This window comes from Loxodonta africana, chromosome X (genome assembly GCF_030014295.1).
Source record: "Loxodonta africana isolate mLoxAfr1 chromosome X, mLoxAfr1.hap2, whole genome shotgun sequence".
NCBI lineage: Eukaryota > Metazoa > Chordata > Mammalia > Proboscidea > Elephantidae > Loxodonta > Loxodonta africana.
In genome coordinates, this window is record NC_087369.1 from 66,409,524 (window position 1) to 66,429,353 (window position 19,830).

Here is a 19,830-nt window from a genome sequence, read left to right on the forward strand (position 1 = left end):
CTGCAGAGTTCTACCAAACTTTCAGAGAAGAGTTAACACCACTACTACTTAAGGTATTTCAAAGCACAGAAAATGACGGAATACTACCCAACTCATTCTATGAAGCCACCATCTCCCTGATACCAAAACCAGGTAAAGACATTACAAAAAAAAAAAATTATAGACCAGTATCCCTCATGAACATAGATGCAAAAATCCTCAACAAAATTCTAGCCAATAGAATCCAACTACACATCAAAAAAATAATTCACCATGATCAAGTGGGATTTATACCAGGTATGCAAGGCTGGTTTAATATCAGAAAAAACATTAATGTAATCCATCACATAAATAAAACAAAAGATAAAAACCACATGATCTTATCAATTGATGCAGAAAAGGCATTTGACAAAGTCCAACACCGATTTATGATAAAAACTCTTACCAAAATAGGAATTGAAGGAAAATTTCTCAACATAATAAAGGGCATCTATGCAAAGCAAAGCCAACAGCCAATATCACTCTAAATGGAGAGAGCCTGAAAGCATTTCCCTTGAGAACGGGAACCAGACAAGGATGCCCTTTATCACCGCTCTTATTCAACATCGTACTTGAAGTCCTAGCCAGGGCAATTAGGCTAGACAAAGAAATAAAGGGCATCCGGATGGGCAAGGAGGAAGTAAAATTATCTCTATTTGCAGATGACATGATCTTATACACAGAAAACCCTAAGGAATCCTCCAGAAAACTACTGAAACTAATAGAAGAGTTTGGCAGAGTCTCAGGTTATAAAATAAACATACAAAAATCACTTGGATTCCTCTACATCAACAAAAAGAACACCGAAGAGGAAATAACCAAATCAATACCATCCACAGTAGCCCCCAAGAAGATAAAATACTTAGGAATAAAACTTACCAAGGATGTAAAAGACCTATACAAAGAAAAGTACAAAGCTCTACTACAAGAAATTCAAAAGGACATACTTAAGTGGAAAAACATACCTTGCTCATGGATAGGAAGACTTAACATAGTAAAAATGTCCATTCTACCCAAAGGCATCTATACATATAACGCACTTCCGATCCAAATTCCAATGTCACATTTTAAGGGGATAGAGAAACAAATCACCAATTTCATATGGAAGGGAAAGAAGCCCCGAATAAGCAAAGCATTACTGAAAAAGAAGAAGAAAGTGGGAGGCCTCACTCTACCTGATTTCAGAAGCTATTATACAGCCACAGTAGTCAAAACAGCCTGGTACTGGTACAACAACAGGCACATAGACTCATGGAACAGAATTGAGAACCCAGATATAAATCCATCCACGTATGAGCAGCTGATATTTGACAAAGGACCAGTGTCAGTTAATTGGGGAAAAGATAGTCTTTTTAACAAATGGTGCTGGCAGAACTGGATATCCATTTGCAAAAAATGAAACAGGACCCATACCTCACACCATGCACAAAAACGAACTCCAAGTGGATCAAAGACCTAAACATAAAGACTAAAACGTTAAAGATCATGGAAGAAAAAATAAGGACAACCTTAGGAGCCCTAACACAAGGCATAAACAGAATACAAAACATTACCAAAAATGATGAAGAAAAACCAGATAACTGTGAGCTCCTAAAAATCAAACACCTATGCTCTTCTAAAGACTTCACCAAAAGAGTAAACAGACCACCTACAGACTGGGAAAGAATTTTCAGCTATGACATCTCAGACCAGCGCCTGATCTCTAAAATCTACATGATTCTGTCAAAACTCAACCACAAAAAGACAAACAACCCAATCAAGAAGTGGGCAAAGGAGATGAACACACATTTCACTAAAGAAGATATTCAGGCAGCCACCAGATACATGAGAAAATGCTCTCGATCATTAGCCATTAGAGAAATGCAAATTAAAACTACGATGAGATTCCATCTGACACCAACTAGACTGGCATTAATTCAAAAAACACAAAATAATAAATGTTGGAGAGGCTGCGGAGAGATTGGAACTCTCATACACTGCTGGTGGGAATGTAAAATGGTACAACCGCTTTGGAAATCTATCTGGCGTTATCTTAAACAGTTAGAAATAGAACTACCATACAACCCAGAAATCCCACTCCTTGGAATATACCCTAGAGATACAAGAGCCTTCACACAAACAGATATATGCACACCCATGTTTATTGCAGCTCTGTTTACAATAGCAAAAAGCTGGAAGCAGCCAAGGTGTCCATCAACGGATGAATGGGTAAATAAATTGTGGTATATTCGCACAATGGAATACTACGCATCGATAAAGAACAGTGACGAATCTGTGAAACATTTCATAACATGGAGGAACCTGGAAGGCATTATGCTGAGCGAAATTAGTCAGAGACAAAAGGACAAATATTGTATAAGACCACTATTATAAGATCTTGAGAAACAGTAAAAACTGAGAAGAACAATACTTTTGTGGTTACGAAGTGGGGAGGGAGGGAGGGAGGGAGGGAGAGGGTTTTTTATTGATTAATCAGTAGATAAGAACTGCTTTGGGTGAAGGGAAAGACAACACTCAATACATGGAAGGTCAGCTCAATTGGACTGGACCAAAAGCAAAGAAGTTTCCGGGATAAAATGAATGCTTGAAAGGTCAGCGGAGCAGGGGCGGGGGTCTGGGGAACATGATTTGAGGGGACTTCTAAGTCAATTGGCAAAATAATTCTATTATGAAAACATCCTGCATCCCACTTTGAAATGTGGCGTCTGGGGTCTTAAAAGCTAACAAGCAGCCAGCTAAGATGCATCAATTGGTCTCAATCCACCTGGAGCAAAGGAAAATGAAGAACACCAAGGTCACATGACAACTAGGAGCCCAAGAGACAGAAAGGGCCACATGAACCAGAGACCTACATCATCCTGAGACCAGAAGAACTAGTTGGTGCCTGGCCACAATCGATGACTGTCCTGACAGGGAGCACAACAGAGAACTCCTGAAGGAACAGGAGATCAGTGGAATGCAGACCCCAAATTCTCATAAAAAGACCATACTTAATGGTCTGACTGAGACTAGAGGAATCCCGGCGGCCATGCTCCCCAGACCTTCTGTCGGCACAGGACAGGAACCATCCCCGAAGACAACTCATCAGACATGTAAGGGACTGGTCAGCAGGTGGGAGAGAGACGCTGATGAAGAGTGAGCTAATTATATCAGGTGGACACTTGAGAGTGTGTTGGCAGCTCTTGTCTGGAGGGGGGATGGGAGGATAGAGAGAGAGGGAAGCTGGCAAAATTGTCACGAAAGGAGAGACTGAAAGGGCTGACTCAATAGGGGAAGAGCAGGTGGGAGTACGGAGTAAGATGTATGTAAACTTATATGTGACAGACTGATTGGATTTGTAAACGCTCACTTGAAGCTTAATAAAAGTTAATAAAAAAAACTGAAAAGAAAAAAAAAGACTATTATTCTACATTTTACTGTGGTGAGCAGTGTCTGAGGTCTTAAAAGCCTGTGAGCAGCCATCTAGGATACTCCACCAGTCTCACTCCTTCCGGAGCAAGGGAGAATGAAGGAAACTAAAGATACAAAGGAAAGATTAGTCCAAAGGACTAATGGACCGTAGCCTCCACCAACTAGATGATGCCTGGCTACCACCACTGACTCCTTTGACAGGGATCACAATACAGGGTTCTGGACAGAGCTGGAGAAAAATGTAGAACTCTAACTCAAAAAGAAAGACCAGACCTGCTGGCCTGACAGAGACTGGGGAAACCCTGAGAGTGTGGCCCCTAGATACCCTATCAGCTCAGTAATGAAGTCACTCCTGATGTTCAGCCTTCAGCCAAAGATTGGACAAGCCCATAAAACAAAATAAGACTAAAGGGGCACACCAGCCCTGGGGCAAGGACTAGCAGGCAGGAGGGGACAGGAAAGCTGGCAATAGGGAACCTGAGGTTGAGAAAGGAGAGTGTTGACATGTTGTGGGGTGGTTAACCAATGTCATAAAACAATACATGTACTGTTTAATGAGAAACAAGTTCTGTAAAACTTCGTCTAAAGTACAATAATAATAATAAAGACTTCATAAAAAAGAGTAAGTAGACAACCTACAGGCTGGAAAAAAATCTTTGGAAACAATTTATCTGATAAGGGTCTAATCTCTAAACTCTATAGAAAACTGCAACAACTCAACAACAAAAAGACAAAAAACCCCATCACAAAATGGCCAAAGGATGTGAATAGAACCTTCAGCAAAGAGGACATCCAAGAAGACAACAAATATGAGAAGATGTTCACTATCATTAGCCATTAGAAAGATGCAAATCAAAACTACAGTGAGATAATTCTTACCCTAGCTAAGATGGCACTTATTAAAAAAAAAATAACCAGTGCTGGCAAGGATGTGAGCTTAAAGGATAAAATGCTTATCTGTTGCTGGTGGGACTTTAAAATGGTACAACCACTATGGAAAACGGTATGGTGCTTTCTCAAATAACTAGAAATAGAGCTACTCTATGATCCAGCAATCCCACTCCTAGGTATATACCCTAGAGATATAAAAATAATGACACAGACATATGCACACCTATGTTCGTTGTTGCTTTATTCTCAATAGCAAATAAATGAAAACAATCGAAGTGTCCATCAATGGATGAATGGATAAGCAAACTGTGATACATACATACAATGGAATGCTACACAACCATAAAGAATTTTGAGTCTGTGAAACATATTATATCATGGATGAACCTGGAGGGCATAATGCTTAGTGAAATAAATCAAGCATATAAGGACAAATATTATATGATCTCTCTTTTGTAAGAAGACAAGGACAGATAAATAGAGAGAAACCAATGTTCATTGGTGGTTATCAGGAAGAGGGTGAGGAAAGTATGTTTTATACAGTAGAGGCTAGTTATTTTTGGTGATGGGAAAAGTGGCACTGATTGTGGATGCAGTTAGCACAGCACAACCAAAAAAAATAACGAACTTTTGAGCACATATGAATGGACATAGGCAAACTGGTACAGGTGCACACATAGGTGGGAATAGATAGAAGTCCCTATAGGTACATGTAAATACATGTAAATACAAATATGCAGGTGCAGGCACATATATTCATTGAAGACACATGTCTATTTACTCCTCAGCTGTAACCAAACATCTTCCAATATTGGTTTTCTGGGTTCGAAGACTTAGGACCATAGTCTCATGGGACAATTCAGTCAGTTGGCATAACATTGTTCACAAAAGTCATGATCTGCTTCCTAGTGAAGTGAGAAGTGTCTGGGGTCTTAAAAGCTTGCAAGCAACCATCTAAGACAACTACGGGTCTTGACTCGCCAGGAGCAAAACAGTAAGAAAGTAACCAAAATCACAGAGAAGAAACAAGTCTACAAGAGCCACAACCTCATCTACCCTGAGACCAGAAGAACTAGACAGTGCCAGCTACCACCAATGACCATTCTGACTGGGGTCACAATAGTTGGGAGAAAAATATGGAGCAGAACTCAAATTCTTACAATAATAACCATTTTTTTTAAGCCAGACAAACTGGAACAGCAGAAAACAGAAGACCCCCCGAGACTATCACCCCAAGACACCCTTTAAACTTGAAACCAAGCCAATCCCCTGAGATTGCTGTTTAGCAAAATAGCAGAGTGACACACAAAGTAAAGGATATTACCCATAAGATCAGTTCTTAAAAACCATCAGTATGAGGCCAAAAGGTCAACAATTTCTCAAAAGCAAAGATGAGAAGATAAGGGGGCAGGGAAACTAGAGTACTGGAAAGGGAACAAGCAGAAGACAAAGAGAATGTTCACACATTGTGCTAAATGCAATTAACGTTACTGAACAATTTGTGCGGAAATTGTCAAATGGGAAACTAACTGGCTCTGGAAACTTTCACCAAAAATTCAATAAAATATTATCTTAAAAAAACTGACTTAAGTAGAAATAACAAACTTGAATGATTCTATAACTACTGAAGAAATTGTACCAGCAAAAATTTTTCTTACAAAGAAGACACCAGGCCCAGTTAGTTTTACCTGGAAGTTCTGCAAAATATTTAAGGAATAGATTGTTCTTTGGACAACTTATGTCAGAGAACAGAATGAAAGGAAATCATCTTCATCTCATTTTATAAGGCTAGTATAACCTCTATACCAAAATCAGACTGAGACAACATGAGAATGAAAAAATTACAGGCCAATCTTATTCATGAACATAAATGCAAAAATCCTCAATAAAATATCAGTGAACTAAATCCAGCAATTTTTATTTAACCCTGGAATACAAGATTAGTTTAAAACAAGAAAAACCTCTAATGCAATTCACCACACGTTTAATAAAATTCAACATCCACTTATCTTAAAAAAATTATTTTGGCAAACTAGGAATAAATGGGAACTTCCTTAACCCTGTTAAATGGAATCAACAAGAAAACTACAGCAACATCCTCAGTTGGTGAAACTTTAAAAGCATGCCCTGTAAAATCAAGTTCAACATAAGAATGTCCACTATTATCATTTCTATTCAATATAGTACTGCAAATGGTGTGTGCTTGTGTGTGTGTGTGTGTGTGTGTGTGTGTGAGAGAGAGTGAGTTGGATGTGGGAGGTCCTAGCAGTGCAGTAATACAAGGAAAAAAGATAAAAGGTGTAAGAATTAAGGAGGAAAAAAGAAAATGTCATTTACACACAAATTACCAAAATTACTAAAAAAGTTTAGCAAGGTTGCCAGTTACAAAATCAATATATAAAAATCAATTATATTTGTACATATTGACCACGAACTGTAATAAGATGTGATATTTAAAAAAGGTTGTTGTTGTTGTTAGGTGCGGTCGAGTCGGTTCTAACTCATAGTGACCCAATGCACAACAGAACAAAACACTGCCGGGTCCTGCGCTATTCTCACAATCATTGCTATGCTTGAGCCTATTGTTGCAGCCACTGTGTCAATCCATCTCATTGACGGTCTTTTTTGCTGACCTACTTTACCAAGCATGATGTCCTTCTCCAGGGACTGGTCCCTCCTGATAACATGTCCAAAGTGTGTGAGAGGAAGTCTCGTCATCCTTATCTATAACGAACATTCTGGCTGTACTTCTTCCAAGACAAATTTGTTCGTTCTTCTGGCAGTCCATGGTATATTCACTATTCTTTGCCAATACCATATTTCAAAGGTGTCAATTCTTCTTCAGTCTTCCGTAGTCATTGTTCAGCTTTTGCATGTGTATGAGGCGATGGAAAACACCATGGCTTGGGTCAAGTGAACCTTAGTCCTTGAAGTGACATCTTTGCTTTTCAACACTTTAAAGAGGTCTTTGCAGCACATTTGTCCAATGCAATGTTTCATTTGATTTCTTGACTGCTGCTTCCACGGGCATTGATTGTGGATCCAAGCAAAATGAAACCCTTGACAACTTCAATGTATTCTCCATTTATCATGATGTTGCTTATTGGCCCAGTTGTGAGGATTTTTGTTTTGTTTATGTTGAGGTGTAATCCATACTGAAGGATGTAGTCTTCGATCTTTATCAGTAAATGTTTCAAGTCCTCTTCACTTTCAGCAAGCAAGGTTGTGTCATGTACATAACGCAGGTTGTTAATGAGTCTTCCTCCAATTGTGATGCCCCGTTCTTCTTCATATAGTCTAGCTTCTCTGATTATTTGCTCAGCATACAGATTAAATAAGTATGGTGAAAGGATACAACCCTGGCATACACCTTTTTTAGCTTTAAGCCACGCAGTATCCCCTTGTTCTTTTCAAAGGATTGCTTCTTGGTCTAAGTACAGGTTCCTCGTGAACAAAATTAAGTGTTCTGAAATTTCCATTCTTCGCAATGTTATCCAAATATGTTATGATCCACACAGTCAAATGCCTTTGCCATAGTCAATAAACACAGGTAAACATCTTTCTGATATTCTCTGCTTTCAGCCAGGATCCATCTGACATCAGCAACGATATCCCTGGTTCCACGTCCTCTTCTGAATCAGGCCTGAATTTCTGGCAGTTCCCTGCTGATGCACTGCTGCATCCACTTTTGAATGATCATCAGCAAAATTTTACTAGTGTGTGACATTAATGATATTGTTTGATAATTTCCACATTCAGTTGGATCACCTTTCTTTGGAATGGGTGCAAATATGGATCTCTTCCAGTCAGTTGGACAGGTAGCTGTCTTCCAAATTTCTCGGCATAGACAAGTGAGTGCTTCCAGTGCCTCATCCGTCTGTTGAAATATCTCAGTTGGTATTCTGTCAATTCCTGGAGCCAAGTTTTTGACCAATGTCTTCAGTGCAGCTTGAACCTCTTCCTTCAATACCATCAATTCCAGAGCATGTGCTACCTCCTGAAATGGTTGAATGTTGGCCAGTTCTTTTTAGTTCAGTGATTCTGTATATTCCTTCCATCTGCTTTTGATGCTTCCTGCATCATTTTATATTTTCCCTGTAGAATCTTTCAATACTGCAACTTGAGGCTTGAATTTTTTCTTCAGTTCTTTCAGTTGGAGAAATGCTGAGCGTGTTCTTCCCTTCTGGTTTTCTGTCTCCAGGTCTTTGCACATTTCATTATAACACTTTACTTTGTCTGCTCAAGCCGCCCTTTGAAATCTTCTGTTCAGCTCTTTGACTTCATCATTTCTTCATTTCCCTTTAGCTACTCTACATTCAAGAGCAGCTTTCAGAGTCTCTTCTGACATCCACTTTGGTCTTTTCTTTCCTGTCTTTTTAATGACCTCTTGCTTTCTTCATGTGTGATGTCCTTGATGTCATTCCACAACTCGTCTGGTCTTTGGTCATTACTGTTGAATGCACCAAATCTATTCTTGAGATGGTCTCTAAATTCGGGTGGGATATACTCAAGGTCGTATTTTTGCTCTCATGGACTTGTTCCAATATTCTTCAACTTGAACTTGCATATGAGCAATTGATGATCCGTTCCAGTCAGCCCCTGGCCTTGTTCGGACTTTTCCATCGTCTCTTTCCATTAATGTCAATTTGATGCCTGTGTATTCCATCTATCGAGGTCCATGTGTATAGTCATCGTTTATGTTCTTGAAAAAGGTATTTGCAATGAAGAAGTCATTGGTTTTGTGAAATTCTATCATGCAATCTCCAGCGTTGTTTCTATCACCAAGGCCATATTTTCCAATTACCAGTCCCTCTTCCTTATTCCCAATTTTCGCATTCCAATCACCAGTAATTATCAATGCATCTTGATTGCATGTTTGATCAATCTCAGACTGTAGAAGTTGGTAAAAATCTTCAATTTCTTCATTTTGGCCTTAGTGGTTGGTGGGTAAATTTGAGTAATAGTCATATTAAATTGTCTTCCTTGTAGGTGTATGGATATTATCCCATCATTGATAGCGTTGTACTTCAGGACAGATCGTGACATGTTCTTTTTGATGATGAATTCAACACTGTTCCTCTTCAATTTTTCATTCCCTTCATAGTAGACCATATGATTGTCTGATTCAAAATGGCCAATACCAGTCCATTTTAGCTCATTAATGCCTAGGATATCGAAATTTATGTATTCCATCTCATTTTTGATGACTTCCAATTTTCCTGGATTCATTCTTTGTACATTCCATGTTCCAGTTATTAATGGATGCTTGCAGCTATCTCTTCTCATTTTGAGTCATGCCACTTCCACAGATGAAGGTCCTGAAAGCTTACTCCATCCATGTTGTTAAGGTCGACTCTACTTTGAGGAGGCAGCTCTTCCCCAGTCATATTTTGAGTGCCTTCTAATGTGAGGGACTCATTTTCTGGCCTTATATCAGGCAATGTTTTGCTGCTGTTCATAAGGTTTTCACTGGCCAATTTTTTCAGAAGTAGACTGCCAAGTCCTTCTTCCTAGTCTGTCTTATTCGGGAGGCTCCACTGAAACCCGTCTACCAAGGGTGACCCTGCTGGTAACTGAAATACTGGTGGGAACGCTCCCAGTATCACAGCAATACACAAGCCACCACAGTACGACAAACTGACAGACACGTGGTGGAAAAAAAAGGTACTGTTTACAATAGCAACAAAAAAATAAAAGTACCAAGGACCTTGCACATCTTAAAATGATGGGCTCTTTATAGATTAAATTATAAAACTTTACTCAAATAACAGGAAAAAAGTCAAAATAAGTAGACATACCTTGTTTAAGAAAGACCCAATATCACAAAGATATTAACACTCCTCAGATTGATCTACAGATTGAATGTCCTTCCAATCAAAACCCTAAAAGTTGTGTTTGTGTGTGTGTGTGTGTATAACTTGAAAAGCTAATTCTAACATTTATGGGGAAGAGCAATGGGCCAAAAATAGCCAAGATACTCCATGAGAAGAACAAGATGGAAGGGTTTGCTCTACCAGGATAAATGTACAGGAATGTTCATTGCAGAACTGTTCATCATAGCCAAACTAGAGACTACCTAAATGCTCATCAACAGTAAAATGGATAAATGAACTGTGAGATATTCACAAAATGTAATATTGCACAGTAATGAGAATGACCAAGTTACAACTGAATGCAACAATAATATGGATGACTCACACAATGTTGAACAAGAAAGCCACAAAAGAATGTACACAGCTGTTCAAGCACTTTACACATGTTAATGTATTTAATTCTCTGAACAATCTTATTAAGTGATTGTTTACCTCTTCCCTTTTCCACCTAGCCCCCTGTCTCTAGTGGGGACCAAACAGGTCTTCTACAGAGTGTGTTCCAAGCAAAGGTGATTCAGACCTGTCTGGGGTTAATAGCCTGGCCTCCTTTGCACTGGAGGCAGGGCAGATATTGCTCAGGGCAGGATTTGGCAACCACAATCAAGGTTTTTTGGGTCTGTGGCCTGGCACAATTCAGTGAATTACTGAGTGATTATCTTGTGCATACAGAGTTCCATGCCTTGCTATGGTAATTACAGAGTGGAAGTGGCACAGAATAAACATTGACTGAGCATCTACTGTGTACCAACCAGGCTCTGGGCTTGATGCTGGGGAGATGATGATTAATGAAATCATGCACCCACTTCCTTGTTTAAATAATAATGACAGCTAACGTTTACTGAGTGCTTATATGTGCTGGACACTCCTGTAAGCACTTTACATTCTGTAACCCATCTAATCTTCACAGCACTATGATTAGCTTCATTTTACAAATGAGGAAATGGAAACACAGAGAGATTAAGAAACTTGTCCAAGGTCACAGAAGCAGGAGGTGGCAGAGCTGGGACTCAAACCTAGCCACTCTGGATCTAGAACCTCTTAATCACTGATCACCCCAACAACACTGGGAGGTAGGTATTAACCCTGTTTTGCAGCTGAGGAAAGTGGGGCTCAGAACTAAAGTGACCACATATTTATTGAGCACCTTGTATGTGAAAGAGACTATATTAGGTAATTTATGTATATTATCTCTCTAACCTGAAAGACAGAGTTCCCAGGAATATAAGGGAGGATCCATGTATGCAGAGTGGCTTGCCTGCTTGCTTGCTAAACTTAACAGCCCCTTAGAAAGAACCAAGAGTGGCTGGGTGAGTGGGGGTGGACTTTAATTCTCAGTCTCATCCAGGACCCTAAATGAGTGAGTGAAACTACTGGTAGAGAGAAGAAGGAAGAATAGGAGGCTGGCTTTTGTCCTCTCTCCTTCCTTCTCCATCCACGCCCTACATCCTATATACTATATTACACAACTTACATCTTCGTAGATCCTCTAAGCAACTACTCCTTCCCCCCACTAACCCTGAGTGGAATCTGGGTCAGCTGGTCCTTGAGAGGTCTGAGTTCCACAGTCCACAGCTGCCTTATCTCTGCCTACCTTATGGCTCCTCAGACCATAATCCTTGGGCTGGAAGCACCCTGGTCCACAAATGGCCCCTGTTATCTATGGGTAATAGTCTACTCCAGTTTTCAAAAAATATTTACAGGATTTATGTGCTTCTCTTTTGCCCTTGCCCTTCACTTTAAATTTTCAAAGTGAATACGACACTAGCAGGCTGTCCCTGAGAGACTGAATGTGTTCTTTCTCAAATCTCCAGAAGAGCAAAAGTGTCCATATGTGCCAAAAAGGCAATGCAGGAAACATGACACCCAGCCTTTGCCAAGCCAGTTAGGTAAAGACTTATAAGAAGAGGCTTGGGAAAGGGGAGGAGCAATACTGACCAGTGACATGGTACTGCTGTGTACCCAGCACCTGTCCCCTAAGAAATGCTGCCAGGAATCATCACCTCATTTCACCCAGGCACTATCAGACAGGACCAGTTTCCAGACACTTCAGCTAAGATCACCAAAATGGAACATTCTGGCTATCACTGAATAGCCCGAAACTAGAAACCTCAAATTCCAAACAAGAAGCATTCCAAATAAGCTTTGAATGAGAAATGAAAATTTTCTAGCCAAAGATCCCACTGATTAAGTTGGTCTTTATCTAACCTTCATTCTTTTTCTGTCCTATCCCTTTGTCTCTCTCTCTCTTCTTTACTCACCTTTTCTGACATTAGCCTCTTATTCTACAGGTATTTTGCCCAATTGCTCATCTATTCCAACTTCCAAGTCAAAGTGGGGGGCAGGGGGGTGTGCCCTTTGCTCCTTTTCTATATCCACTCTACCATCACCACCTTGAAGCCCACACAAGCAAACCCCACTTACAGCCCCTTCTCCATTGCAGCCTGCTGCTGCTGCTGCTGCTGCTGCTGCTGCTGTGTGGAATCCAGATCTTCTGCAGCCTGGTTTGGGTGAGCTCTCCCATCTCTCGGGACATCTTAGGCACTGTAGCTAATGACACCACTAGCCACAAGGTACCAAGCCTCACGTCCTACCTTACTAGCTGTCCCTTCTGTTGCTGTGGCTACAGAAGGTGGACAGGGCTTGGATGGGAGTGCACTGGGTTTCTGAGCCCTCTGACAGCCTGTCTCCAGCCCCCTCTTCTCTTTCCTTTAGACCTAGCCTGCCTCTGCACCTGTATGTACCAGTGGGGGCTTGAGTGCAGGAGACAGAGGTTGGGCAGAGGTCAGCAGAGGCCTCTGAAATACAAGGGCTATGTACATTGGAGATAAGTTGGAGTCCAGCAAGGGAGGCAGCCAACAGGACTGCCCAGGTCTGGCCAGTTGCTTCCCTCCAATTAAGAGAGGACTAGTAGAGTATGTAAATAAAAGACCAAAGATCATGTGCTCACATCGTGTGTGGGGTGGGAAGGCAAAGGTGATGGCGGCAGGTCTCAGTGGCTTTTGCAGCTTTGAAATAAAAAGTAGGCTCAAGTAGAATGTCAAGTTACAATCCAGAACCAGAGGTCAACATCAGAAATGCAAGGTCCTCCAGTAGAAACAAAGTCCCTACCAAAAAAATGCAGTTTTAAGCTAGCAATGAAAGGCCTGAAACTGGAAGTAGAAGGTTCCCTGCCTCACTTACCTCCCCCTCTGCCCCTGCCCAATGAAAATGGCATTGCAACTTTTGTCTTCCCCTGGACTCTGCTGCCTTCCCTGCTGTGAGGCCTCTCTCTCCTAAAATGTGCTGCCTAGGGCACTCTTGGAGAGATGGGCACTATCTACTCATCTTTATACTTTCTCCAGCCAAGGCTAAATAAATCAGAGTAAACCTTACACCTTGAAATGAGGAGTTGAGTGCAGTAATTGCTGGGGAAAGAGATGGTAGGCAGCACCCCACATGGCTGCCAGCTGCCATCACATGCTCTAGGGAGAAAGGCATTGTGATCTGATCCAGAACCTGGCTAAAGTGTTTTGTGCCAAGCCTTGGGGATGGAGGCTTAGGTGGAGGCTGCAGCAGGGGGTGTGTGGGGAGCAGTGAACCATGGCCTCAAAGTAGGATAAATTCATAGGCCAGAGCCAACCCACCTGGATGTCTCTCCTCCAACCACCGACCCCCCTCATTGTTTTGAGGCTTTTATGTGTACAACACATGTAACTGCACACTTTGCCTGGAAGATGTCCAAGTGTGCTCTTACTTCATTCCTTTCCAACCTTCCCACCCCCGATGAACCGCCAGTGATTGGCTGCAAAGGAGCTCGACTTTGCACAGGGGCAATCTCTTACCCCCTAATGCTCTCACCTCCACCCTACCTTTTACAAAGTTCCCTAAAATACATTCTTAGCACCCTGGTCTACACAAGGGTTAGATTCCCTCCAGCTGTTGTATGTAAAACATACCAGACTTTCAGTATACTCCAGATCCCACCTATCTAAATGAACCTACTGAGACAGTGGATCACAGTAGTTAAGGACAATGGGCTCTGGAGACATACTGCTGTTTTGTGCCATTGAGTTGTTTGAACCCCCAACCTTTTGGTTAGTAGACAAGTGCTCAGCCACTACACCACCAGCACTCCTTACCTGAGTGGAATCCCACCTCTACCCCTTTCTGGCTGAGACCAGGGGCAAAAGACAATTTTTCAGTGTCTCAGTTTTTCATCTGGAACATAGGAATGATAACAGTACCTACTTTCTTAGGGTTATTGAAGATTCACAGTGTTAATACATGTAAATGAACCTGGTAAATGGTCAATATATATTACCTAACACTATGACAAGGTCAGTGGTTTGAACCCACCAGCTGCTTGGCGGGAGAAAGATGTGACAGTCTGCTCCCGTAAAGATTTACAGCCTTGGAAACCCCATGGGGCAGTTCTATTCTGTCCTATAGGGTCTCTATGGGTTGGAATCAACTTGAGGGCAATGGGTTTGGTTTGGGTTTTAACACTGTGACTCCCTTTCTGAAGTTTACTTCAGATCAATCACTTCTTTGGCTAATTTGAAACCTCTAATGCTGAGCATACAGGAAACAATAAAGAAAGCTTATAGTATCATGACAAAGAGTTAACATTTGTAATACATAAAAAAAATTTTATGTAGAGAGCTACAAATCTGTAGAAGGATGAATTCTTTTTTTTTAATATAGACTTATGTTAGAGTTGAAAAGTCCCTTACAGATCATTTCATCTAACCCTCTCAGATAAGAAAACTGAGGCCTAGAGAGGAGAAGTATTGCCTAAGGTCATATAGAAAATCAGTGGTCAAGTCAGGAGTAGAATACTGGGGACCTAATTTCTCCAAGTCTCAGACTTTTCTTTGGTTAATTGATCAATCTAGATTGATTTAAGAATGTGGTCTTTGAACTCAAAGAAGAAACTAGTCTACAGGAAAAACAGGCTACACGAACCACAGCCTCATCTACCCTGAGACCAAGAACTAGATGGTACCTGGCTACCACTACCGGCCATTCTAATCAGGGCCACAATAGATGGACCCTTGTAGAATTGGAGAAAAAATGTGGAACATACCTCAAATTCCTTAAAAAAGAAAACAAATTTATTGGACTAGTCAACACTGGAGGACTCCCTGAGACTACTGCCCTGAGATACTTTTTAAACCTTGAATCGAAACTAACCCCTGAGGTCATCTTGTAACTAAATAACAGATTGGCTCACAAATAATGAATATCACCCATAAGTACTCTGTACTGTGCTCCTTTAAAACATCACCTATATGAGACCAAACGGTCAATAATTACTTTAAAACATAGATGAGAATGTAAGGGGGCAGGAAAACTAGATTAATGGAAATGGAACCATAATGGAAATAATGGGAATGTTCATGCATTGTGAAGAATATAACCAATGTCACTGAACAATTTGTTGTGTAAACCTTCACCAAAAACCCAATAAAGTACTATAAAAAAAAATGTGGTCTTTGAGATTAGTTTAGAACCTCTGTAGTCTCAGAACTAGACTTTGGAAGAGATACAACTCTCCTAATTCTAACAAGTCTGCCAACTGGTATCACCCTGTTAATACTAATAACCTTAATAATAACCATGTATGTTTTGCATGGCCCACAAAGCAACAGCATACCTCTTATCCTTACAAACATCCTCACAGCCTCACATTGAAACAGTTTACCCAAAGTAATCCAGCCAATCACATGAACCCCTCTTTTATGTGAACAATTTTGCCCTCATGACCTTGCCAAGAGGAGAGATAATCTTAGTAGCAAGAAATCTGAGATAGGCTAGCTGGCTTTCGGCAAAGTATGAAAGGGTAAACCTGGGATCCAGGCTGGAAAACACAACTTAAAACTGCCTGGAACTAGCTGTGAGACTCCTCACCACTGTTACCAATTCTGATCCGAGAAGCAGGGGAACAAAACAAACTTTCTGGAAAGGCCTCAGCCTGGCATTCAAGGCTTTTCTCAATCAACTCCCAACCTACCTCTCCAGCCATGTGTCTTCTTAGACACCCATGCTCAAATTGCACTGGCTGACTCACTGGTCCCCAAAACACATGGAGCACTTTCCTTCCTTTGGGCCTTTGCTTAGCCTGGAATGCCTTCTCTTCCCTTCCATTCTCAGTGAAACCAGACTCACACTCCAAGGCCTTGCCCAGTGGTCACCTCCCCTGGGAAGCCTTCCTGTATCCTTAAGACAGGCTTTGTCTTTGGTTCTCTCATTGATAATATACCTCTATATATCTGAACAAGTACCCACCATTGTTTTACTGGTCCGCTTTTCCACTAGCCTGAGAGTTCCTTGAGGATGGGAACTGGATCTCAATGATCTGTGACCTGTTTCCAGGGTCCAGCTTAGGCCCTGGCACAGAGATACTTGCTCAATGTATGTTTGTGCAATCTATGTCTCTCTGTTGTATATGAGATGAATTTGTGGACAAATAATCCCAGTTCAACAAGGTACATGTTATAACAGAGAGCTATGCAGGGAACTGGGTGGTGGGATTAACTTGGTCTGAGGGTAGAAGGTGGCATCTAGAAAGATTTCTCAAACTTGAATGTGGAACAATGGAGTAAATGAAAGAACAAAAGTCCCCTTCAAAAGGTCTAATGAAGTGGTTGCAGAAAAAGGGTTCACTCATTATCAGAGACTCACTTAACATCAAGAGCTGAGCTGCAAATTCAAAAACCAGGCTATCTCTAAGGAGGAAAAGTATACACTGTGACTTCTTGGGGCCCCACAGATCCTGACCCTCCTCCCCAAGTACAGGGCACGTGAGAATCCCATTAAAAGCAGCATCAAGGAATCACTGATGGGCAATAAAATCACAAATGGGGATCGGCCTATCGGTAATTCCTTGAGCATGTGAGTGTGATGGCATTTGTCAGGAGTGTGGAATGTGGAGGCCAGGTGCATGCATCTGAGTACCAGACCTTCTGTGGCGGCAGCCTAGGACCCACTTCCTTCTCAGTCATTGCCTTGGCCCGTCATCTCCCTACTATTTATCAGCTCCATGCCTAGAACTCAAGGGTCACTGCATCCTAATCCTAGGAGCAGCTGTCTAAATACCATAGGGGGGTTGCTGGTATTGCTTGTGGAGGATACAGAAAAAGTAAGATCATTAATCTCAGATGGAGCATGGAAGTCCTGAAATGTCTCTAAAGAGCTTTGGTTCTTGTCCTCCCTCCTCTCTTGACCTTCAGACAGCCCTCTGAGGGAAGTAAACTAGGAACTTTGATTTCCATTTTACTGTGGAGGCTATCGAAGCCAGAGAAGCTACAGAGCTTGTTCAAAGTGTCACATCAAACCAACCCTACTTTATACAACAGTGGGGAGGCAAGAGATATAATTTCTATGACTCAGGTCATTCAAAACTGGAATAGAGCAAGCTGGAGGGACTTCCAAAGGTGCTAGGAATTGTCCTTTGGACCAGTGTCCTAGAGATAGGTCAGAATGGGGTTTAAAAATGTGTATAGATTGATAGATCTAGATTTAGATACAAATAGATTAGATATAGACATAATTTTCCCCTATTCTCCCATTCCTTTAATCCACATCTCAACTGACCAACTATCCAAAGAAATTTTGCCGAAGAGCCTAAAGAGTGGATGTGGATTTGTTTACTCCCAAGCACTTTTCCTTCTGTCGCACCTACCTGTTCTCTTAGAAGTTTTTTCTTCCATTGCTAATTATCCAACGCTGGGCTTTCTTGCATTTACAGACCCCCAAAGCAGGTCCAGTGCGTGGCATCAAAGAGGGAGCCTGGAGGCTTTGTTGGTTCCCTGGGAAGGCTGAGGAAGCACCCTTGGTAAGGGGACGGGGTGTGCTCTGTTGAAATATCAGCTGTTGTGGTTGCCAAAAAAGTTCCTGAGCCACCCAGAGCCTTTTCTCTTCAGGCCAACCATATGTTCACCTTGCCCCAAAGGTCAGAACTAATATTAACAAGCCACCTCAGGACAAGGAAATTAAAACCAGCAATGGAGACAGGCAAGATCTGGATTTCCCTAGGGATGAGTTTCAGATTGGTCTTCAGTGTAAATGGGCACAATCCCCTACTGGAAAGCAACTTGTCAAGATGCAACAAGAGCAATACGAATATTCGTTCTCTTTGTCCTAGTTGTACCACTCCTGGGATTCAGTCACTCCCAAAGCATGAAAAAGCTCAAGGCACCAAAATATTTAAATTGCAGAGCTATTTTCTGACGGCAACTGAGAGGCAACCTTGAAGTCCTCACGGAGGAAATGCATTCACAGGGTCCTTTCTGCATCCATTGAGGATGGTAGCTCTAAAACTGTGGAATAATGGGGAAAAATAGTGATGCTGCAAATCTGAACAAGGAACCTAAGGATGCAGTTATGCTTCTTCCTGGACATTGGCTATGCCTATAATTTCTATTTTTATGCTCTCAAAAATAAGCCATGAACCAGTTGATGCTCTGGCTATTGTCCTTTGTTCTTTAACTCAATCAACAAATATTTATCACCACCTAATATGTGCTGTGTCCTGTATTAGGGGCTGTAGCTAACAAGATGAATCAGAAATGGCCATTGCTCTCAAGCTGCTGGCAGTCTTGCAACAGAAATGGAAATCAATCATAGCTCTGCATTGTGATAAGTGCTGTGACAAAATGGGCTACAGGGTGCAGCGAGGGTCCAGAGGAAGAGACCTAACTGGGGAGGTGGGTAGTCAGGAAAAGCATACTCAGGAAAGCAGAGCTTGAGCTGATTAAGATAGGGTTTGAACTCTGGCTCGATCACTTTGACTGTCAGACTGAGGTGAATTCACTCAACCTCAATGCCCCTTACTGGGTTGTCCTGAGAATGAAATGAGATAATTTAATGTATATGGAAGAGACATGGGCTGCATTGGGAAACACCGCGGCTCTGGAGCTTGGGCAGCCCACTTCAATTCTCTGGGCCTTGATTTTGCTCCTCTGAGAAATGGAGCCAAGAGCAAATATACGTCAGGCCACGTTTTTTGGGATGCTGTGAAGCCCAAGATGGAGTCCCTGGGTGAAGCAACTAGTTAATGCGCTTGGCTGCTAATCGAAAGGTTGGTGGTTTGACTCCACCCAGAGCTGCCTCAGAAGAAAGGCCTAGTGATCCACTTCCAAAAAACAAGCCATTGAAAACTCTATGGAGCGCAGCTCTACTCTGACACACATGGGGTTCGCCATGAGTCAGAATCAACTGGATGGCAAGTGGTTTTTATGTGTCCCAAGACAGATAATAGTTACAGGGCGGTTTTGAGACCCACTCCCTTCGACAAATAGAGCCAGAGACTGCCACCCTACAGGCCCTCTTCCAAAGTCTTATCTCTGCAGAACCCTTCTTACCGCTTCCTCTTCCAGCCACGAAACTTCCTGCTCCACCCCAGCCCCTCCACCTCCCCCCACCACCCGTACACCCTCGGTCATTCTGCTAGCGCAGTTGCAGCAGTCACTTCCGGGGTGCAAGTGCCACAGCCATCCGCGCATTTAGGTGGGCGGGCTGTCCCACTGCAGACGAAGCTTCGGTCGCTGCAGTTATGTTTCCGATTCCGACGCTTAGAGTGGGGAAATCCCAAGGTGGCTCTGAGCAGTAGAGAAGCGCAGTAAGACTGAGGTGTATACGCGAGTATGCGGCCCTA

General features: G+C 41.9%; 1 protein-coding gene across 3 annotated transcripts in view; it reads right to left on the reverse strand.

Annotated features, from left to right (window-relative positions):
* Positions 1-19,658, reverse strand: part of PFKFB1 (6-phosphofructo-2-kinase/fructose-2,6-biphosphatase 1) — a 185,712-nt gene extending 166,054 nt beyond the window's left edge. For all 3 annotated transcript variants that reach the window (XM_023539368.2, XM_064278359.1, XM_064278358.1), the window contains exon 1: positions 17,857-19,658. In XM_023539368.2, coding sequence (XP_023395136.1) covers positions 17,857-17,884 — 28 coding nt within the window. In that variant the 5' untranslated portion in view covers positions 17,885-19,658. The remainder of the gene's footprint in view (positions 1-17,856) is intronic.
* Between the last annotated feature and the right edge of the window lie 172 nt (positions 19,659-19,830).